The 24,237-nt window shown below is 36.1% G+C and overlaps 2 protein-coding genes across 2 annotated transcripts in view; one reads left to right on the forward strand and one right to left on the reverse strand.

Annotated features, from left to right (window-relative positions):
- The window catches only part of LOC142353214 (uncharacterized), a 712,302-nt gene that overhangs the window by 146,025 nt on the left and 542,040 nt on the right, over positions 1 to 24,237 (reverse strand). The window contains exons 6-8 of the mRNA XM_075405443.1: positions 22,961 to 23,169; positions 9,034 to 9,268; positions 1,854 to 1,868 (exon numbers count right to left, since the gene is read on the reverse strand). Coding sequence (XP_075261558.1) covers positions 1,854 to 1,868; positions 9,034 to 9,268; positions 22,961 to 23,169 — 459 coding nt within the window. The remainder of the gene's footprint in view (positions 1 to 1,853; positions 1,869 to 9,033; positions 9,269 to 22,960; positions 23,170 to 24,237) is intronic.
- Positions 1 to 24,237, forward strand: part of LOC142353212 (uncharacterized) — a 276,576-nt gene that overhangs the window by 97,404 nt on the left and 154,935 nt on the right. The window lies entirely within an intron of this gene.

Below are 24,237 nucleotides of genomic sequence, written 5' to 3' on the forward strand. Positions count from 1 at the left end.
CAAAAATTAAAATCGACTCTCATTTGTTAGCATTCTACTCTTTTCATAGCCTATACTTGTAACTTGCTTGAAAACACTATCCATGAATAAAATTCAATGGAACATAATTGTTATATTAAACGGACGCAATGCTGAATCATCACATTTTCACATTTTACTTTGCGGCAATAAAAACCAAATTTTGGCTAATTTTCTTCCTAGAAAGAAATTAATCTTGCAGGAAAACGATTCCGCTTATTTTTATTCTTCTGGTAGAAGCGTTCCTTGACTCAGAGTTTTCTCTGAAGAAATAGTCCTTGAGGATGAGTCCTTTATAGAATTGTCTTTGCAGAAATTGGGTCTCCCAGTTTCAAAATTACTTCGTTATACCCGCAAAAAAGTCATACGTTTCACTTGCTTTGCAAGTCAATTCACTCAGTTTATAACAATTGTGCTTTTGGTTGGTTAGTTGTTTCTTATTCCAACTTTTTTCCGGGTGGTTTATGTATTTGCAAGAATCTTACAAGATAAACTTTTTCTTGCAAGATCTTGTAAGATAAACTTTTTTTGCAAGAATCTTGTAAGATCTTACAAGATAAACTTTTGGACTCGACTAGTGTGACCACTAAGCTGGGGGGGGGGGGGAGGGGAGAGGGCTATAATGGTAAAGACCCGGTATTCCTTTCACAAAACCAATAAAACATAACCGCAAAGCGAGCGGTTGTCTTTGGTAGTACGCAGCTGGGGCTTAGAGATGCTAGCGTTGGTGGGAGGGGTGAGAGGTTGAGGAGGCTGGGCTGGGGATGGGATGAGTGGTGGTGGGTGACTGAGGAGGGTCATACATTTAAGATTAATTACCGGCCTTCAAACCATAAAACTCTCTCCCCAAAACAGTTCTGGTGACTGACATTCTTATAGACTGGTAAGGCTAAGTCTCTAAGAGAACTTAATGCCCTGGTAGCGTTACCTCTATCTCGTTTTTGAGGACGAAGAGTGAAATCGTTCACGCAAAAAATCGCATTAAAGAGACCACAGGAAAAAAAATTGCTATCTTCCAAATTTAATGTAGCGCCAATGCGCAAAAACTTAGGGTGTCGCTCAGTTTTGGCGAACAGTTTTACGAAGTCTGTTCATTTGTATACAAAGTTATCCTTTCGGCGAACAGTTCCGGGACAATTTTTTTGTATCAAATGTTGGCTCGAGCAAAATCGTTTATGATCTCAGCTCCCCCCTCTCTCAGAGTATGTTCTCGTTCAGCTGAAGTAACCTCACACTTTTGGTGCGTTTTTGGTGACTTCATAAGACATTTTGCGCAAGGACCTTGACCTGGGGCAGACTCTTTCGCTTTTTCCAAACCAATGGAGCTACATATTATTGCATTTGAAATAAAATTCTAAGTCGCTATTCAGTACAGTGCAACTAGGAGCTACAACGTTAGAGTGTACGGACAAAACATACAAACATACACATACAATCAAGAACAACAAGTCAAAATACGAAACTGTTTCCTTTCCCCTTTCAAGACATTTTTGTTGCTAAAAAGTTATACCCAATTGAGAATCGATAGTAACTAAAAATTCGTAACTCTATTACATATTGCTTAAGTTTGATTGGAGCTTCAAATACTTCAAAATGGACGCCAATTCTAACATTCCAAATTTTTTTCTAATCTCTTCAACTTCTCCATTTGTTTATACACTATGTTCATTTGTATGCAAGTTGATCCATTCGGCACAAGTGGTTTCAATGTGATAACAACTTTTTCTCTCAAATGATCATATAGTATAATGGGAAAGGAACAGCTTCGTAAACATTCCACTCTTTGCCACTACCAGCTGAGTGTTTGATTTGTCGCATCAAGACAGTTCACTTACCTGAAGGATTGTACTCTACAACAAATCTACACTACATTGACAAACAAATTAGTGATAAGTAGACAAGAATAGTATAAACAATGTCGATCCTTTATTTTCCATGATACACCATAAGGCGCGAAACAGATTAATTAGTTCTAAGCAAAAGCTATGTTGAACAATGAAAACAAGTTCTTGATAGAAAATTTTTGAATGTGAAAATGTTTTTGACGTAAAAAACTAAACAGCCAACTAACTTCGGGTGAACTGCTCTCAAGCGCCTGGCGAGCTATTGGTCAGTAGCTAGCTACGGTATAGTGAGGCTAGTTTTAGCTTAACTGAAGGTGCGTGGCGTGAGGGGTCACGGGTGGAGCGATGTGCGGGGGGGGGGGTGAAGTTTCCTCTAAGAACCGCCCTTCACAATGAATTTGTGTCAACAAAACAGCTTTCGCGAATCGCAAACTCTGTATCTAGAATTGAAAAGGCTTTACAAGAACTTAATACCCACCGGGCGTTACCAGTTTATTCCGTTTCTGAGGACGAAAAGCCAAAAGGGACGAATTGCTCTGGAACGACGATCGGGTCGATGTAATTTAGAGGGGGTAATTTAGAGAAGTACAGGCTACAGATACTTCTACGGGTGCAAAAACATCCGACAAAGGTGGGGTTCGGAAAAACGCTCTCCCGGATTAGACTCCGTCATATTGACCACTAAGCTTTACGGAACATTTTCCGTACTTCCTCACAACTGCTTTTATTTTTTTAACAAAAAGACTTAATTTCTGAATTAGAGCAAATTCGATCACTATAAAATTCAAGAGCGAAAAAGTCACTCAAGAAGTGAACTCGATAGAATGTTCTAGATGAAAACTGTCAAGCAAAAGTTTTGCATACATACATGTATACAACAACTGCTTCGAACTTTGTTCGAGAGCAATTAAAACCGCTAAACCTATGCATTTAGATGTAATAAATTTACATTACGTCCCACCGATTCAAAACACTTGGCAGGGCACGCAAACGCAATTCACCACTTAATCTTTCGTTCGACTCTTTAAACTATAATCATTCATTTGGTATGGTTAATAATATTTGCTCTAATTTCCGAATAAAGATCTTAAGCTGGAAAAACCAAATCTATCGAAAGCAGGCCAAAACTCCACTAGATTACTGTCTGACCATATAATTTGGTTAAAGGAAAATTCCGAGATTAAAAAAATGCAGTAAGCCTTCATGCCTTGGGTTCTATCCTTTTATACTGTCATCTGATTCTGAACGGAACTATTATGCAGAAATAAAAAAACAGCCTCCGAGCTGCGGAAATAAACTTACAGTCTGCAAAACATACATGGAAACATACAATTTCGTTGAGGAAGTTGCTGATGCAACCTATGATTCCCACAAAAAAGTAAAGTCTTTGAAATTTTTCGAAAATGCATTCTTTATTTTGCTATTACTAGACATCATTAAATAGGACTCTTTTATAGACCATGAAAAGGTTTACAGTAACCGTAACTGACCCTAATAATAGAGAGTCATTGAGAGAGTGAGGCAAGTCAATTACGATTTAAAAGAATATCACGCAAGTCAGCTGAACACACCTCCTATTAGTTACGACGTTACGCAAATAACAACAGCAAACGAAGAGTGATACAGCGGTATCAACGTGTGAACAGAACAGCTCATTGGACATTTGCAGCGTGAACAAGTTAGAACGAAAAAGAACGTCAGACGACAAAAAATATAGCCAGCAGATTGCCAAAAAATACCTCTGTTCACCCCACTGAGCGACGTTGGGATTCGAGAAATAAAATTTGACGACAGTCCGATACTTGTTCTACGCATCAAAAAGTGTTCGAATTTTATCTACAGTTTCATTCGATCAGATAATTATCAGGAATTTAGCATCGAAATAGGAGGACAATAGGACCTAAAACTAATACCTATTAGCAGTATACTCTCTGGAACTATCATAATTAATACACTAAGCTCAGCTTTTAAAGGGCATCTAGAAGGCTATTAAACTTAATACTAATGCCATCTAGCAATTGCTCTAACGAACTGTATGATAACCTAATGCACTAAGATTTTACGACCAGGCTTCATTGGTTTAGCCCGTGTATTTTAATTTTACTCCTTTAAAGTTGACCGCATTCCTTATATTGCGTATTTCATTGCGTGATCGGAATTCAAATCCACTCAGTTGAAACAGTGAGTGAGGTAGGTCAGGAACCAAACGCGAAAGTCGTGGTTTATATAAAATGAAAAACGTGATCAAAAGGTCTCACGATTATCAAAAAACATAGGACAAGTCCTGACACAATTCAAAGAATTTTCATTGACTTAACAAAAAAACTAGACCTAAATAGCACTATGAATGGATTCGGATAACCATTTTTAAAAAAATCAGATAATAAAAATCGATAACAGTAAAAAAAATCAATGTCAAAATGCTTCATGTGAAAAAACACGGAGGAGGCGAAGTTTTGTTCGAACGCCGTTTTCTAACTCAATTAAAAGCACAGCGAAAAAAAACACGCTGCAAAGGCACTCACCTTTTGGCTCCAAATCGCTTCTTTCGGCGTGACCAAAATCATCACTTCAATTTGGCTTCAAAATTCATGAGAATGTGCGAACACATCTTTAAAAAAAGACAGCGTCCCAATACAGGTCAATTGCTTGTAAAACAGGAGAGCGCCAAAATAATAGCTGTTGAGAGGCTGACAGCGGCTATGAAAAGGATTTTAACATTTTTATTCCATAAACTAGTGTTCCATAAATATTCACTAAAGATAATTCATATAACCATTGAAAATAAGCGCCCTTAAAACCGTTCGTACATTCCGAAAATCGATGGCTGGGTTAACAGACTAGTTGAAGATTACGAACCAAACAGATAAAACAATTAGGGAAAATTAACAAAGCTATAATTTAAATTGTTGATAATTTTGGCGTTAATGTATTGAAAACCCAGTTTTAATTTCAAAAACCCAGAAAATCATGACTAGATAGCTGGTTCGATAACAGAAATCTTGCTTGAGAAATAATAGTACGGGAAAAAATATGAGCAAGGCAAAAACGTTAAAAACTTTTTGCCTTGCTCAAACGGTCAAACGAAAAATTATATGTAATCAAAATCAAGATTTTTTTCGGTAAGAATGCAAAGAAGCAAATAAAAAAATCTGGCCCCTCGAGCTCAACGAACATTGAAATGAGGAAAAAAATGAAAAGCTGCAAAATTCATAACTGAATTCTTTGGTAACTAACTGAATTCTTTGGTCTTCAAAACCAACTTTTTCTCAGCGCGATCTACAACAAAAACTTAAGTGCTGGCAGAAACATTGCTGGACAAAGGACAAAAAAGTAAAAAAAAGACGATCTTTGACAACAAATTGACAACGTTAGTAAATTTTACCAAAAATTTGCTAAAATTCTTGATATAATAATCTGCAAAATATTCTCCAAAATCTACCTATTAAACGATTTTCAAGCTCTAGAAGTTTAATTAAAAGCCTGTAATAAAGAAGAAACTTAAAAAATGGCAAAGAATTGCAAAATAATATAACATTACTAAACTTCTGAGGTTTAAGTTGCTTCAAACAATAAAATCAGATAGAAACTTCAACATAAAAATACATTTCTTATAGCGTATGACCACAAACCATGCAAGACTTTCATCAAAAGCCAGAGTCATAAAAAATTAAAGAATATTGACAAACGGAAGAATTGTTTCATTTTGGGTTCACAAATTTCAAAAAAGGAAAAACTTTACAGCCAGCTGAGTGACTCTAATGTATAATGTCCCCTGGCTTTACCTGCCTCTCCCTTTATCATAGCTCGAAGACATTGAAAAAAGTTAACACTTTTTACAATAACAAAGCCAACAAACGTTGCAAGGATTGCTCTCGAAAGACTAGTGGGAGCTCGAATCTATTGCAGCCTGCTACAGTGGGGAGGAGCAGCAGCAACTAAAAACACTAAGAAGCGCTTCAAATGACGTCATTAGAGGTTATTAAACACCACTAATGAAGTCTAACCTAAGAAAACACTCCAATTTCAGCGCACTTTTCATTTGAATTTTAGTAGTAACCTGCCAACTCCTGAGTTCAGCTGCTGACACCTGTGAATGACAGCAATTTATATCACGCAAAACTAATAAGTCAAGGGCGTAAAAGTCACTCGAAAAGTCAAAACGGTCAAACGAAATGTTTGCATAAAAAGACCATGTTTACAATAATTGCTTCAAACTTCGCTCGAGACCAATTAAAAATACAGAATACAAATTCCATTCGATTCTTGGATTGTAAAATTTTTCATTGTTCGGCAGCTCGCCCCGAAGCATTTTTTGTTACTATCTTCATTTCCTGCTTCCCAAAGATTTAAACCAGCCGGAGAAATTCCAAAAAACAGCCGGATCAATTCTAAAATGACCCAAAGAATCTGTTGCGACAGATGATTAGTCAACAAACTAGCTGATATCTGCCTATACGGGGAGTAGGATAATGGGCGAAAATTCGATTAGGCTAACACATTTTTGTAGCCATAGGCAAAAATTTTGAACAAAAGTTTTGTAGACATTAGGCGAAAACCAATTAAAACACTTAAGCGGTACTTGACGCTATAAATCTACTTGACGCCATAAAGTACTCAAGTGTCCTTAACAAATGTTCGCACATTTAGTATGTATAATTTCAGCAAATTAATTTTGCCCCTCGGTAACATTCCGGCAAAGGTATTTGGAAAAAAAACTATTCTATTTAGAATTTTTTATCATGTTTTCTACGCTTTCCTGCGTATTTTTTGCCAATACCTTTGCTGGAATGTTACCAAGGTGCAAACATAGCTGGCAGATTGCCAGAAAATAGCCGCAATAGATTCGTAGATCGGCAGTCTAAAAAAAACAGTAAAAAAGACAGACCAAAAAAACTCGTCTTTTCATTGAAGGCTGATCTGTTATATTTTGATTAAAAATCTGTAAAGTTATTGCTGCCTCTATTAGCTGATCTCAAATAATCTTAATTTAGAGTGACACACACTCATTTGACCTTATCTCTTTGAATTAAAGTAAAAAAAGTCAATTTCGAAGTGAGGAAGTCATTTTTGAGAGTGAGGTAAGTCAAGTGTGACCAAAAATTTAATCACGCGCATGAAAAACAAAACTCGCTCCAATAAGAGCGAAAAATGACGTCACACATGCAATTCAGTTGAAATTGCATGAACGAATGAACAAAAAGTGGCTGTGACGTCATATGGTGTACAAAAATCATGACGACGAAATAAAAAACATAGCAGGACAAGTCCTGACGTACAATTCAAAGAATTTTTTATTGACTTAACAAACAACTAGACCTATAATGGACAATGAGTGAATTGGAAAAACCATTTCTAAAAAGCAGATGAAAAAAAAACAAAGAAACAGAAAATCAATGTCAAAATGCTGCTAGGGAGAACAAAAACCCACTAGTGAGATAGGTAATTTTGATTCTAACAAAAAACTAGGTCCAGAATGAGCTGTGAATGGATTGGGAAAACTATTTAGAAAAAATCCGATCCAAAAAATCGAAAAAACAGTAAAAATCAGAGTGAAATTGCCGCATGTGAACAAAAAACCACTACCGAGAAACCGAATTTTTGTTCAAACACCGTTTTAGCACTACTTTAAAATTAGAGCGAAAAAAAATTCACGCCGCAAAACCACTCGCTTTTTCGCTCCATTTCCTGTTTCGGCGTGATCAAAATCACCACTCCAATTTGACTTCAAAAATCGTGAAAATGTGTGAAGATCTTAAAAAAAATACAGCGCCCCAATACAATTCAAATTCTTTGAATTGTAAAAAACCAAGAGAAGGCCAATAATAGCCCCAGCTATCGCTGTGCGGCTATTAAAAACAATTTTCAAAAAAGGATACGTTTTAAATGTGCTTTAATGAATCATTTTCATGTGACGACATTTGTTAGGAACACTTGAGTACTTTATAAGTAGATTTTAAAGTACCTGAAGTGCTGTAATTGGTATTCGCCTTAGGTCCACAAAACTTTGATTCAACATTTTCGCCTCATGGCTACAATAAATTTGTTCGCCTAATCGAGTTTGCGCTTAATATCCCATCCCCCGTGTGTACAGAAATGTACCCAAATGTACACAAAATTCAGAATTTAAACGTCCTCACAAAACGGCAACCTTTTATCACGAAGTCGATTTTTTGTTCAAACGCCTTTTTTGTTACAACGCAAAAGTAGCAAGAACAAAATCGAGCCGCAAAACGCAAGTGGTTTTTGCGGCTCGATTTTTTTAAACTGAACTCAAGTTTTCCTGCCGGGTTTGACAAAATCGGCACTCAAAATTCACTCCAAAATGTGTGAAAAGGGAACGGTCTCATTTATGTCCTTCAGATTGTGAACTAACCGGGCTCGAACAAAATCGAATTATAGCTAAACTCAGATTACGTCGGACAGAAAAGCATTCGCAGATTTTGGTACAAAAATGTATTGTCAAAAACTCGACCTCAACTTTCGATTTTTACTCTACTTAGTTATAAAAATCAAAAACATCTAAAGAGACACTGTCTCGTCCAACTGGAACGACAAATGAAGCAACATACAACATTAAACATGGATTCCTCTGAACTCCGCACGCACTGAAGTTATAGTAGAATGACACGAGATTTGAATGTGACTGAAGATTAGCATTATCGTTTTACATAAACACTAACGCATAATTAAACCGGTTATATTAAAGTATCTGGGGGATAGCTTTTCATCAACATATAAAACTGCATCATGCTTTTTTAACTATGGTCCTAAGGGATACAACAGCATAAACATCAGCATAACGTCGAGCGAATTGCTCTCAAACGACCAGCGAACGGTTGGCTGAGGTAGCACCCAGCTGGGGCGAGGGGGGTGGGGTGATTAGATGGAAGGGGGTGACGGGGTCAAACTTTCAAGATTAAGAACCGCCCTTGAAATTGTCGCCTCAAAACAGTTTTGGTGGATGGCATTCTTAGAGAATGGTTAGGCGTAAGGCTCTAAGAGAAGTTATTGCCCTCCGAGCGTTACCTGTTTATCCCGATTTTGAGGTCGAAATGTCAACTGGGTCAGACGAAAAAACGGTGAAGCAAAAAATTTCAGAAAGACCACTTGAGTAATATAATTGGTACAAACTTCGTTTGAGAGCAATTAATCAATAATAGATATTAACCTGTATGTAGACAATCAGCAGAGAGTTCGAATCTATCCAATCTATAAAATTCACGATTCGCCCTGCTGGACAAGCTGGAGCCAACGCTGATGCCAGTGGGCTTGCCGAATCTCAATCTGATGAGGGGGGAGGGGTGGTGAATGATCCACGGAGGGTTAACGTGTGCATTGTCCACTATTTTGGAACAGTCGAATCTCTCCGTGACTTGAGAGCCATTCTTATGCATGAAAGTTGCCTGAAACAATTTGCCTACTCGCGGATCTGTTTAGCTAAACAGAACCGTTAGTTAAACAGGTATTATTACAGTTAGTTAGCCCCTTTTCAGATACTAAACGGCAGAGGATGCGAACCAGATTGCCTACTCAGACTGCCTACTACCCAGATTGCCTACTCAGGATGCTAATCAGACTGCCTACTACCCAAGCGCAACTTTTGGCTTTCCACTCAAATTATAACCACTAGCAATGCCCCTCGTTTAAAAGCCATAGTTCTCACCACTTACGCTAACTATCCTCATTGCACTTGTCTTGTGAACTTTCTACATCAAACTTCTGGACAATTGCGTTTGTAACTCGCTTGTTTTTTACTATACCGCATGCTTAATGAGCGCAAAAAATAAGCATATTAGGAGCTTAAAAGTGATGGTAAAGTGCGTCTCAAAACGCATTTATTATGCTACGATGGACAATTAAGGACCCCTAAAAAGATGTTAGGATAGGAGCACTTTTAACCATTGTGCTCAAATGCGACTGATATTAAAATAATATAGAAAGATTAGACAATACAACAACTGCTCAAAACTTAAATTCATAGCAATTTTATGGATAATGGTAATAGAACCGCAAAATAAAACGCAACCTGTGGGTATCCCGTGGAGGACAGAGACAGCTGTTTGAATTTTCCAATTCAGTCTGAAGCTTTTGGTATATTTTGTTTTCGCCTCCCGTTTCTTGGTGGGGACTAAAAGCTCAACTGGTTTTATTGATAACTAAATTTGAGAAGAGAAGGAAACAGAGTGAAAGAGAGAGAACGAGAGAGAGAGAGACGGAAAGAGAAGAGAGAGAGAGAGAGAGAGAGAGAGAGAGAGAGAGACGGAAAGGAAAGAGAAGAGGAAGAGAGAGAGAGAGAGAGAGAGAGAGAGAGCGAATCGGAACGAAGGAAAGAGAAGAAAGAGAGAGGAAGAAACAGAGAGAAAGAGAAACAAAGAAAGAGAAAGAAAAAATGAACAAAAGCAAGAGAAGTAAAAAAGACAGGGAAGAAAAAGAGAAGATAGAGGGAGAGACAAGAGAAAAAAAAGAAGAAGGATAGGAGAGAGAGAGAGAAGGAAAGAAAAAAGAAAGGAAAGAATGTGAAAAAAAATTGCTCACATTCGTTTCGGGCCAACAGTACAAACGAGGGAAAAATTCCATCGTTTTTTACGAAAAAAAAACGTTCAAAAAATTAAATGCAAAATAAAAAAACGGCTAAAAGATTTGCTACAAAAACGGAAACTACCATTTTTCATCACCCAAACACACACATATATACACACACAGGAATTTAAACCGACTCGCGTCGCAAGAATTTCTCTCGAACGCCAGGCGGCATGGTTTTTATTAGAAATTTTATCAGATCGACAAAAGAGAAGGTACCCGACACGTGTTCGAACACTCGAACCTCAGAATAGCAGTCCTCCTTCTTACCAACTACCCTATAACCACTACATACCACTTTTTCTCACAATCGCTTCTATTTTATCAATAAACACAATTCAGATTGAGCGCTTTTGAGATTACGCAAAAATCGAACAGTGAGGCGTGAAAAACATAGTTGAAAGCTAAGACTTTCATAATAGCGCAAAATCTGTGAAGCTAAAACTCTGCAAAAAAAAACCTTTACAATATGTACTTCAAACTTCATTCGGGTGCAATAAAAAAGCACTTAGTACCCAGGACAGAAAATCCTCCCTCCGGTCGAACAAACTTTCAAGCCTTTAGCCTCGTGGTAACTGCACCTGACGAAAAGTCTTTTGTCCCAGGTTCGGTTCTTACCCATCTACTTTTAGCCTTTTAGGTCATTGACCTCTCTCGATATGTTCGCTTAAACAAGCTGCCCGATGCAGCTCTTGAACATGTGCTTTGAGAGGCACCTTAAACATCTGTGAAGCTAAAACTTTGCAAAGAAACACGTTAACAATGATTACTTCAAACATCCTTCGAGGGCAATTAAAAAAATTTAGTACCCAGGACCGTAAATCCTCCCTCTGAGCGAGCAAACTTTCAAGCCCTCATAGCCTCGTGGTAACTACACCTGACAAAAAGTTTTGTCCCAGGTTTGGCTCCCACCCATCTACTTAGCCTTTTAGGTCATTGACCTCTCTCAATATGTTCGAAGAACAAGTTTATGAAGAACCACTTACTGAAGAACCATTTAGAAGTTTATTGAAGAACCATTTACAAAATTGACAGGCAAATGAATGTTTCCAAGTAGGTTTTCTATGGTCAACAACATACAGTCTAGCAAGAACTGCCAATCTTTATTCATCAGGAATTATCATGGTTTCAAAAATGCGAAAAATGATCAAATGTAACTTATAAGAGAAGAGCAGAAACAACACACGGATTAAAAACACGGAGCACAGCAAAGTTTATGAGAAAAGGTCCCACACATGATCGTTACCTATGAGAAAGTTTGTAGAAATGTTCTTAACAATTTTTTCACTTCTTAATCGTTAGGTCTTATTTTTATTTCAGTTGAAATCTCGAGGGCGTATAACCTATTTAGAGGTCGTAAACATCGTGCCTCGCGTGAATCATGTAGATATCTGTTTTGAAGCCTCATCTTGTGAAAAAATTTGTTTTTCCGCAAAGTTCTTCCTTCAGAATCTCTGAGCAGAAAAACTCATAATCTTACTGTTTGGGAAAAGTATTTTTGTTCTCTGAAATTTTGGTTTACTGAAAAAAATTCGTAAAATTTTTTTCTGTAACATGAACATGGGTTCTAAGGTACTTTTGAAGTGGGCCCATAAAAAATGAGGCCATATTGAATAATTGGTTTAATATAGTAAATTTAAAACATTATTCTATGCTCATGGTTCAGACGCTTTTAGTGTATATCAAGTAACCACACAATTTTGAGAGTTTTCGACAAACATATGATACATGGTCTTTGGATTTCAACCTATTATCCACAATCACTCCTAAACATTTTGTACTTTCACAAATTTTGTACTTTCACAAATAAGACACAGGACAATTTTTTACACTTGAGAAAATAAGGGTTTTTGATTTGTTTGAATTCAATTGAAGCCGATTTGTCTCACACCATTTCTTTATCTCTGGTATTTCTTTTCTGAGTACGTTCAGAGCATCCAATTTATCATACGCAGTGAAATTGCAGTCATCAATAGGGTCAAATCGATATTGTTGTTCACTGCTACTTGTTCCAAATCACTGATACGAATTAAAAACAAAAGGGGACCCATTATTGAACCCCGCGGTACAACAATCTTGATTCCTTTGAAGTTGTTGAACTTGTCTAAAAGTATGTGATCTGTCAGACGCTTTTGAAAAATCTAAGAAAGGGCTTGCAACCTTTTTTTGCTAAGGCTTTCTCTGACAAGTTCAATAAGCTTCATGACAGCCTGTATAGTATTCCTAGATCTAAAACCGTATTGGCAGGGCAAACAAGAATTTTTTTAAAAAAAACTTAAACGACATGAACTTTTCATCAAAATGTTTGCTGAAAAAAGAGCAATGAAAGGGGACGATATAAAAAAGTATTCTGCATACAATCTTCTTTATAGAGGGGACTAATTTTAGCTATTTTCAAACTGTTTGAAAAGATACCGGAGCACATACTTTTATTTATTAAATTTGCAAAAAAAGCGAAACAATATGGCTAAACATTTGGAGGGGTTCGTTATTTCTTCCGTCAAATCCACCAGCGACAATTTATTTGATTGGTACCTCATTTGTTTTGATGTACTTTAAAAAAGCTTTACCTTTATCTCGCATATGATTTCTTATCTGGTTTACATTTCTACGATTTTCTTCAGCTCGCATTACAGCTAAAACTTTATTCCTCTGTTTTTCTTAGTTTCCTGTCCTCCGAGGTTTTACTAGTTTTCCATTTTCAGAGAAATTTGTGTTTTTTGTTATCTCTTTTGACAGCAGGTGTCAATTTTTTTTATTGTTTCTTCAGGTTGAGAAAAACTTTTCGATCGGGATAGTATTTATTAATACAATCAAGAAGACAATCATGGAATTTTAGGAATTGCTCCTGAAGGTTTCCATTTGTTTCCTCGTTTTCATTTTTTCCAGATCAACAAAGATGGTAAAGTGGCCTACATTGATAGTCATCATTTCGGTATTTTCCAATATCACGCCGGAAAGTTTCTGTTGTGTCATTTATATGAAACCTTACATTAGTTGCAAGCGAAATACCTAAATGATCTGTTACTGCGCAATCAATTGAAGTATTTCCTGAAACTATTGACTGTTTACACGAAAAGTGGTCGATGCAAGTTTCTTTATCCCTAGAAACTTTTGTAGGTCTACGTGGATTTAGAATTTAATAATTGAAGGAGGCTAAGATGCTCTGGTAATTACTGATCGTTTAATTTTGTTCAAAAATATTTATATTGAAATCCCCTACAAAAAAAACAAAAACTGTTTATTAAACTCAAATAGTGAATCAAGATGGTCGCGAAACTTGTTTACCTGATTATTCGGCGAGTTACACACACCAATAACTCTGAACTTAGAAGTGCCTATAGAAATTTCCATTACTAGATTATCAAAACAGGTTTAGAGACGTTTTGGTTTCTAAGCTAGAGATAGAGTTTGCAATAAAAATTACGAACTCACTTGCCTTATTTCTGTTCACTGAGTGAAAAAATTCTCTGTAACTTTGGATTTTATTGAAAGCTGAACTTTGTTTTTGCCATGCTTGAGTTAAAACTCTAACCTCAGGTTGAATTTCTAGGTGTTCAAAGAAGTTCAAAAGTTTTGACAAGTTTTCATTTATTGAACGAATATTGAAACAAAAATCTCCACAATTTTTTATAGTAATTGGAGAAAATTAAATCAAAAAAATTCAGCAGAAAAAATTTTAAAAGAAGTTATAAAATTAGAAAAAAAGGAAGAAGCTTTAACATTTTTTAATTTTTCATATTCTCGGCCATTTAACATTTCATATAGGCACCGACCACATTTTCATATTCACAACCATTCAAATCAATGGATGAATTTTATGAATCTAGTGAAAACCCAGATGAGTCTGTCGGCCTTCTCTTTAAAGATTTTTTGTTTCCGACCGAAGTAGAGATTTTTTTGCAACGTCTTTCAGTTTATGGAGTTCGTTGAAATTATGCACTGGAAGAAAAACTGATTTTCCGTTGGCTCCTGGACATATTACTTGTACCTCTGCATTGTTGGCTCGCTTAACAATGCTGCCCAATGAAGCTCTTAAACATGCCCTTCGAGAGGCCCCTTAAACATGCAAAAACTTTGTCCCATTTTAGAGCTCACGCGTTTAATATATAGGATGCCGACATCAGCGCGAGCATGCGAAAGGCTAAACGCAGATCGCATAAATTAGTAAACCTTTCCTTTTTTCAAATTTTGCAATTTAAAGGCCAGCTAACTAGCATCATAATGATAGGGCTAATTGTCCTCAGCTAACCTTTTCAAGTTTTTTTTTCCTCCTGGAATCAATTGTAACATAATTATTTGGACGAACAATAGACGACGGCAATCGGGTCCAAAATAAGACCTCTTCGCAAAAATAGGATTTCACGAAATTTTTGAGGTACTTATTTATTCTTTCTTTATATTTTTGGATCTTTAGATTTCGTTTACATGCCATAATATTTTAACAATGATTTTCTACGTAATGACACGTGCATAATGGGGGGAGAGGTGTGCATAACGCTCTGGGGGCACAAACGGAAAAGATCCCTATTTTATTCCTTTTTCCTAATTCGGTAAAGCCAGCTGGGGCTTAGGGATGCTGGCACTAGGATGTGTATTGGGGGGTTGGGGGGGGGGGGGTCTCAGGGGAGGAGGTTGGGAGGGCAGGACGAAGGGGGTCCAAAATGGCCAGGTAGAGGAGGGTGGACGACGAGAGCGGTGGTGGGGCCGGGGTGACTGAGGGGTATTAGGAACCACTCTTCACACAATGAATGGATGCGTCCTCAAAACAATAAAAGTGAAACGAATACTTAGAGACTAATGGAGCTCTAAGAGAGCTGCTCAGCCAAATAATGCCCTCCGGACTTCACCTGTTTATCCCTTTTTGAGGACAAAAAGTCACATAAAACATCGCATAAAAAGACCACGGGACTAATATAATCGCTACAAACTTCATTTAAGAGCAATTAATAAATATGTGATGTTATACGCCGTACAATTGTATGACGTAAAATCTTAACAATAGGACACCGACTTAGTTCACCAATAAAGCAATCATTCCCTTACTAAGCGTCAGGAATTTCACCTCTAACCATTTTTTTCTATTGTTTTAGCTGCGTAACAGACTATGTTCGACGGATATTCCTAGCGGGACTTTGGTTTGTGGGACTGTGGAGCGGCGACATTCCTGCATCAAAACCGCAGTGGTGTTAGACTGCTGTTATTACGACCACAGATTGCTATCTTTATAGGGGTAAGCGATCTTGGGGTAGGTTGGATCTTGTTGCAGGTGATGTGGTATACAACATGTGGGCGTTCATATTTCGGACATCAGTTCAGGTGCTCAAAGACTGTACTTTGATGGACTTCTTTAAGAATTTGTCTGTATTCTTTGCGACTTAATTGCTGTTTGCGTTTTGTATACGTCTTCATGGGCTCCGATGTTGCGGTTGCTCACGAATATCAGGTCAACCCGATCTTCACACGAGCCTGGTTCTTCACTGTTCCAATTGATTAATAATCTCGTCAAAAGTAATAGTCGCTCGGTCGTATAAAGGACTGTAACTTTAACTGATTAAAGTTAAGAATATCCTTAGTGATATACTATATTCAATCTACTACTGAAGGCTTCAGTCGATGATAATTTCGTTGCGAGCTTCTTGTTAGAAAGCTCAATTAACTTACGAAAATTCCTGAGCGTTTAAAACTAAAACTGATTAATTAAATTTGGGCGCCAACTGCTCTTGGTAATAATTTCTTGAGGTTCTAAATACAATACAAACAGTAAGCAACCAAATCGATTAAATTACACAATCTATTGAAAATGGTCTATTGAAAATTGAGACACATTTGCTCTACAAAGAAAAAGCCCTAGTGGAGCTTTTTCAAAATTAATATTCGATACTAAAAATCAAGACTATCCCTCAGGAATTATGGCATATAATTTTAGCACTATTTAGATGCACACTATTGACCTTTAATTAGTGAAGTATTATATCTGCAAGGCCTGAAAAATTCAGTGGCCCTTGACGATCGATCAACTCTCGAAAATGACCAAAAATTTTTTTTTTTAAAATGAAACCAATTGCAAATTTTAATGAAACGTTGATGAAAATATTGTGAAAAAAATTTGATCCATTAAAATGTTGAAAACAATTCAATTGCCCCCTAGCAACTATTTAATAACATACTATCAGACCTTGTATGAAGTTATCTGGCTGATTAGGCAAGAAAAACTGAAAAGACAAATGTTTTAAAACTTAAAAAAAATTGCAAATTTTATCAGAAAAAATTTAAAATTCGACAGGCTGAATTGTTGAAAACAAATCCATTGAAACTAACATTCATGCAGTAATTTAATCAGACCGTAGTTTTCTGGCACTTGAGAATGAAAAAATAACAGAAATGACAAAAACCTTAAAAAAATGCAGATTTTATCAAACAAATGCCAAAACTCGAGACATTAAAATATCAAAAACCAATCTATTGTTACTAGCAACTATACAGTGCCCTATTATCAAACCTTAAAGGAGACTCCCTGGCCCCTGAAGCTGGAAAAACTCAAAAAACTAAAAAAATTTTCAAAAAACTTGAAAAAAATGCAAAAATTAGTATCATTTTTCGTGTTTATGTTTGTATTACCAACACATATAGCTCATAAAATGACAATGACAAGTTTTTTTGTCTCGCAAAAGGCCTTCATCAGCTTTAAATAACTTCAACCCAAGAGTAACCAAACAAAAAACTAAAATAATTAAAAAAAAACATGAAAAATTGCACCATTTTGAGCCCAAATACTCCTAAAAATTACCTTTTAACCATAAATTGAGGACATCCCAGCAGCTGCACCACTCTAAGCACTTGAACGACTACTAAAGTCCACTTTGGGCCTTTAATGAAACAATGCCCGCTGGGATTTACCTGTTCATCCCGTTTTGAAAGATCAAAGTCATTAAAAAATATGTGCACACATCTTAAAAACAGCGCCCCAATACAATTCAGATTCTTTGAATTGTAAAAAATAAGGAGCACAACAGTAGCCGCCTGGAATTGCTGACGCGGCTATTAACAATTTAACATAGCTGGCAGATTGCCAGAAAATAGCCGCAATAGATTCGTAGATCCGCAGTCTAAAAAAACAGTAAAAAAGACAGACCAAAAAAATTCGTCTTTTCATTGAAGGCTGATCTGTTATATTTTGATTAAAAATCTGTAAAGTTTTTGCTGCATCTATTAGCTGCTCTCTAATAACCTTCATTTAGATGGACACACACCCATTTGACATTATCTCTTTGAATTAAAGTAAATAAAAGTCAATTTCAAAGTGAGGAAGTCATTTTTGAGAGTGAGGTTAGTCAAGTGTGACCAAAAATTTAATCACGCGCATGAACAAAAAACTCGCTCCACTAAGAGCGAAAAATGACGTCACACAAGCATTTCAGTTGAAGTTACATGAACGAATGAACAAAAAGTGGCTGTGACGTCATATGGTCGTAACAAAAATCATGACGACGAAATAAAAAAACATAGCAGGACAAGTCCTGACGCACAATTCAAAGAATTTTCATTGACTAAACAAAAAACTAGACCTGGAATGAACTATTAATGGATTGAAAAACCCATTTAGAAAAAAATCCGCTCGAAAAAATCGAAAATAATAGTAAAAACCAAAGTGAAATTTCCGCATGTGAACAAAAAACCACTAGCGAGAAAGCGAATTTTTTTTCAAACCCCGTTTTCTCACTCTACTTTAAAATTAGAGCGAAAAAAATTCACGCCGCAAAACCACTCGCTTTTTCGCTCCATTTCCTGTTTCGGCGTGACCAAAATCACCACTCCATACTCCAACATAAGAAATAAACAGAAAATCAATGTCAAAATGCCGCATGTGAACAAAAAAACCACTAGCGAGAAATGAAAATTTAATTCAAACAAAAAACTAGGCCTAGAATGAGCTGTGAATGGATTGGGAAAACCATTTAGAAAAAAATCCGATCCAAAAAATCGAAAAAACAGTAAAAATCAGAGTGAAATTGCCGCATGTGAACAAAAAAAAACTGCCGAGAAACCGAATTTTTGTTCACACACCGTTTTCTCTCTACTTTAAAATTAGAGCAAAAAATTCACGCCGCAAAACCAATCGCTTTTTCGCTCCATTTCCTGTTTCGGCGTGACCAAAATCACCACTCCAATTTGACTTCAAAAATCATGAAAATGTGTGAACAGATCTGAAAAAAAAAACATAGCCGGAAGAATTCCAGAAGCGACTCGAAGCGTTAAAACTTCGCTAACAAAACCGTAATTGCAGCGGAAGCCACTACATTTTGTATTAAACCATTAATTCACTACCTCTCCAGGTCTGGTAAAAAAAATTGGTGAAACTTAAACCACTGTCAACAAGAGAAACAAAATGCAGCAAAATTTTATATTATTGAAAACGTTTGGTAACGCTAAAAAATCCAATATAATTAAGGTGGTCAAAAACCTGATAGTCTGAAAAAGCTTGCAAGGTTATCAATAGCCCTCAAATAATTCATGATTCCAATCTGAAAAAGATCGCGAAAGCAAACGGCAGATAATAATCTTAGAAACTAAGTTAAATCTTTTTAAAAAAGAAAGCTCAAATTTAAGAATCAGAAAACACCTATGATTACACTTCTAATCACTGCGATAAAGACAAAAAACAACACACACATACTGTTCCTCTTTGTACATAAGCTAGACAACATGATTTCCTACTAAATCAGAAATAAAATTAATCATAGAAAAGACATAAGCAGCAGAAGAATGTTCAAAGGCAAAAAATCGTTTAAATTAACACCAAGGCCGGAAGAAAGCTGCAGTAGATAGTCATAAGTGGAAATTTTGGAAAAGGCTTGCTATCAACTTCTCAGTACTGCCATTTGTTGAATGAAATCAATTGTACACCAAAGAAAGGACAAAAATCTAAGAAAAAGCTGAAATCGTTCAATTTTTACAACTGAAAAAATCAATATACCGAAAATAAAATTAAGTGCCAAGACAAAGCTAGAATGATAATAACTAGAATGTGAAGAATATGGGCACAATGTAAGGAACACCGTAACAAAAGGAGTTTCTTGATTTTTGAAAGTTTAAAATCAATTCAAAAAATTCAAGAAAAACGAATACATTTCATTGTTCAGCATTCAAGACAGAGAAAAGATAACTAGTCCTCCGATACAAAAATCTATCCTCCTGAAGACACCAAAAAATAGGAAAAAGCAGAATTCATAAATAAGAAACATTGAAACATTTTGCAAAAAAAATGGTCAAAGAACTTTTAAGTTAAGACTGCATTTATGAAAAAGATTTAACTGTTTTCTCAAAACTTAACGCCAAAAAATCATTGAATTTTTATTGAAACGAAATTAAAGTCCCTCATGTTGCACAAAAAATCTATTTCTAGCAATTACAACCAAAATACAAAGAAAAAACTGACGAAAATCGGAAAAAACTACCAAAATCGGATTAGCATAAGTACAATTTCATTGAACAAAATTACATCGAGGTAGAAAGAGGCGTTGAGTAGAGGAATTTTCAGTGAGAGCAATTGCTATATTACTGATTTTTGACATAAAAAACGGTTAAAAGATCCAAAAAAGAAGAAATTAAAAGAAAAAAGCCAAAAATTAACAAAAAAAATCAAGAATTATGTGCCAATTTTCAAATTGAAACGCATTTTCAGGCTCTACAAAACACTGTGGCATCAATTTCTGAGGTTGTCATTTCAATATAGTATCGAATAAAATTTATTTCTACAAGGAACCAATTTAAAAGCAAAAAATTTGGGCCACTTAGACGAAAAAACGGCTAAAAACGGTTATCTATATTTGCATTTCAGTCAAAAACTACTTTTCAAAGTCAAAAAGTCATTCACTAAACGCAGCGCATGATCAAAACACTTCTCTCGCTTAGTGAAAATCTGTTCACCAAGACAGCTTTTCTCACTTTCGCTTTTAGGTCAAAATGCCGCGTGAACAAATCTACATCCTGTAAAAAAAAACCGAGAGAAAACCAATACTCCTCTTCGAGTCGTAAAAAGACAGCGCCCCAATACAATTCAAATTCTTTGAATTGTAAAAAACCAAGAGAAGGCCAATAATAGCCCCAGCTATCACTGTGCGGCTATTAAAAGCAAATAGGCAAAATGAGAAATGCACTTTTGAACCATATAATTGGTAATAGCAACACTTGTGGATATGATGCAATTCTTATCGATGACTTCATAGATGGCTTGGAGTTTACCCTAATCGTTTGCTATAAACGGTGTTTCTTCGGTGGTGTCCTTACGCAAATAATAAGTGTACGAAACGCTGTCCGAACTCTGACTTTGTTTCAAATTTGAATTCTTGATATGTAATGGCTTCTGCTGCTGTTTAGTAATGGCGCCAACACCCAATAATGGTCATTTAAGGTCGGTCTCATGGGACAACAACTACTAGTTAGGTTAGTTCGATGACTGGATCAGTGGTTCTGTCGGCTAAGACCAGCTGCGCACACACTTCTGCGAGCTTTCACTTAGTCGCGTAAGTAGTTGGCGCGACATTTTTTTTACATCTAATTATTGTGCGGTTGGCGATGTTTTGTGCGCGCTTTGAGTTGGCTCCAGTTTTTGTTGCAGCCGGACGGCGACCATATTTGGGGCAGTTTAGAACGGACGATTGCTTTGTATTTTATGGTGTGTCTCTTTGGCGCTACACCAGTCATTTCAAGCATTTTGGCGTTTTGTTTTTAGAGTTATGATGTGTTCGCTAAATTTGAGCATTCGGCCATAAACAAAATCAAGGATCTCAACTGTTTTTCGTTGAGTTATTGATTGAAAGCGGACAGTTAGAAATTACTTCATTACTCCTTGTGTTAAACACGGTTGCGCTTGATTTTTCAGCAGTTATCTAGTCTCGAAGAGGATCTAACTGTAGCTTCGACGTGTTCAAGGTTTCTTTTTGTTGTGACAGTAATTTCACTGATAAATCAATTGCTTACCCGGAACAATATTTCAAACACACGTGTTCCATCCACAGAAATCATTTCGGAAGCTATAAGCAACTTGATTTGTCTTTCAACGTTGATTTGTTTATTTCTGCTGAGACTACACCTTTCTTGAAACAATTCTTTTGCAATGAGCAACAGTGTATTTTCTGCATTCATTTTTTGATGTTCTCACATTCCAAATGCTGTACACATTTCACCTGCGCTGCACCCGTCGTTTCTACCTCACTTGTAATTTTTTTGCTCTCTTCTGATGTTGTGATTGACATCATCTTCTTATAAGTTAATTCGAGCAGACAACTATTTCAAAAGGTTTTGGCATCTCTTCTTGTTGATCTCCAAAGTTTCTCTATTCCAATCATTCGCTGTGATATGTCCTGGGTTTTTTGGAAGGTTCCATTTAATGTTTAGAAAATCTGGTTCAGACTGTGCGTTTTTTGTTCTTCAATAGCGAATCTAAAAAATCGAAATCAAAGATCCAAGCTCAGCTGGAAAATCTACCCTGAAGTATTAAATTTTGGAAAATTTATTTACAGCAGCTAACAGCCCTCCACATAACTTTTCTTTTTAATGTGGCTTGCTTGGATGAGTGGTTGACAAAAACAACGCAGGACAAGTCCTGACGTACAATTCAAAGAATTTTCATTGACTAAACAGAAAACTAGACATAGAAGGGACTATGAATGGATGGGAAAAACCATTTCTAAAAAAACATTAGATCAAAAAAAAAGAAAACAGAAAATCAATGTAAAAATGCCGCGTGTGAACAAAAAACCATTAGCGAGAAATGGAAATTTGGTTCAAACAAAAAACTAGGTCTAGAATGAACTATGAATTGATTGGGAAAACCATTAAGAAAAAATTCCGATCCAAAAAATCGAAAAAACAGTAAAAAATCAAAAAGAAATCGCCGCATGTGAACACAAAACCACTACCCAGAATGCAAATTTTTTTCTAACACCGTATTCGCACTCTACTTTAAAATTAGAGCAAAAAATTCACGCCGCAAAACCAATCGCTTTTTCGCTCCATTTCCTGTTTCGGCGTGACCAAAATCAATACTCCAATTTGACTTCAAAAATCATGAAAATGTGCAAACAGATCTTAAAAAAAGACAGCGCACCAATACAATTCAAATTCTTTGAATTGTAAAAATTCTTTGAATTGTATAAAACCACTAGCCGAACGCTAATTGCTCTTATCACTTAGTGGCTGTTAGAAGGGAACGCGAAAGTAACTTAACCCCAAAAATCACAATTGAATCTGCTTGTCACTGAAGAACAAATCGGGCGATTTGTCGACCTACTTTTCTGGCATCTTAATTGCACAATGAATAAAATTAGAGCACAATCATTAACCATCAAAAAGTAAACTGGAATTACAAAGTCACACGACATCTCAGTCTTATAAAAATTCTGCTAAACCAGAACATAACCGACTAACCTCGGGCCAACAGCTCTAAAACTACTGGCGAACACTTTGCTTAGCAGGAAATATTTGTTACGACAGGACATAGTTTTAGTTACCTCAATGGCCCATGTTTCACACTCTTCTTTGAGTTCAAATGGGTTCTGTTGGAAGTGAAGCACTGTGTGACAGTCGTCGTCCAGTGGTTCAACCTGGTAATAGCACTCTGTGCCAGAGGGGTAGTTGCCATCCAGCACCGCTATCGGGTTCTGCACCCATTGTTTGTGGTTCAATCTCATTGGCTTAAACTCCGAGGAACAGAATTTCACTAAAAGAATACACTGTTCAATTGTTTGTTTACCAAGAGGTAATAGTCGCTTCGAATCAAGCTGGGTTTTTCACAAACAAAAAAAGGAAAAACGGGTCTTCATCATTAATGTCCCCTCCCCCATTATGATACATTTACGGTAATTTGGGTGGTTACGATCCCTAAACTTGAGGGGTAGCTATAAATGGGAAGAACCGAAAATTCATTTTTTAAAAATTGTAATCTATCAGACAGAAAATACTAATTTTTGTACAAAATCACTGAGATACAAAGTAAAAAGAAAAACATTTGGCAGAAAACTGTTTTTAAGATTGATTTCATTGCAAAAAAGTGAAAAAAAGTCAAAAAAACATGCCAAGAAAACCTAAGTCTTCAATTTCTTTCACGTTATCTACAGATGGAAAGCATATGTAAACTTAAATTAAAGCAAAAATAAAAATTGGCGTCCGCGTACCAAAAGTAGCAACAAATGCACACAACAAGCAAAAGCTCAAAAAATTGAAAAATAAATGGTCTCAAAGTCAACAAAAACCATTAGCAGTAAATTGAATCCCCTAAATGGATTCAATTATACCTAAATAGACAGCAAATGGAAGGACTGAACAGGAAAAAAACAATTACAAAAAAGGGGCAAAAATCGTGAACAATATTAACTATGAATGAAACAAATAAGTAGTTTCAATCAAGACTGGTTTCAAAACCTATAAAAATATTAGTGAGATTAAGTGACAGATCAAATGAAACTACTAACACAATTCGAATAATCTGAAAAAATTTCAAAATTTCGAAAACAAGTTGCGTCGAATTCGATAAAAACCATCAGTTTTTAAATGAAAAATAGATTAAGTAAAAAATTCTTAATAAAATGGGAAATGGGATCTATCATTAAGGAGACAAAATGAAAAAAAACACAAGACAACGAAAAAAACGGCAGAACACAAAAATTTTTGAGCCAAAATTTTGAAAAACATTGAAATGAATTAAAACCTTTAAATTGATACAAAATGTGACTCATAAGGCAGCTACTTAGAGCTGTCTATAAAGCGGCTGAGTTTTAGGACGATAAAA

This window comes from Convolutriloba macropyga, chromosome 14 (assembly GCF_964194025.1).
Source record: "Convolutriloba macropyga chromosome 14, txConMacr16.3, whole genome shotgun sequence".
In the NCBI taxonomy this organism is placed as follows: Eukaryota; Metazoa; Xenacoelomorpha; order Acoela; family Convolutidae; genus Convolutriloba; species Convolutriloba macropyga.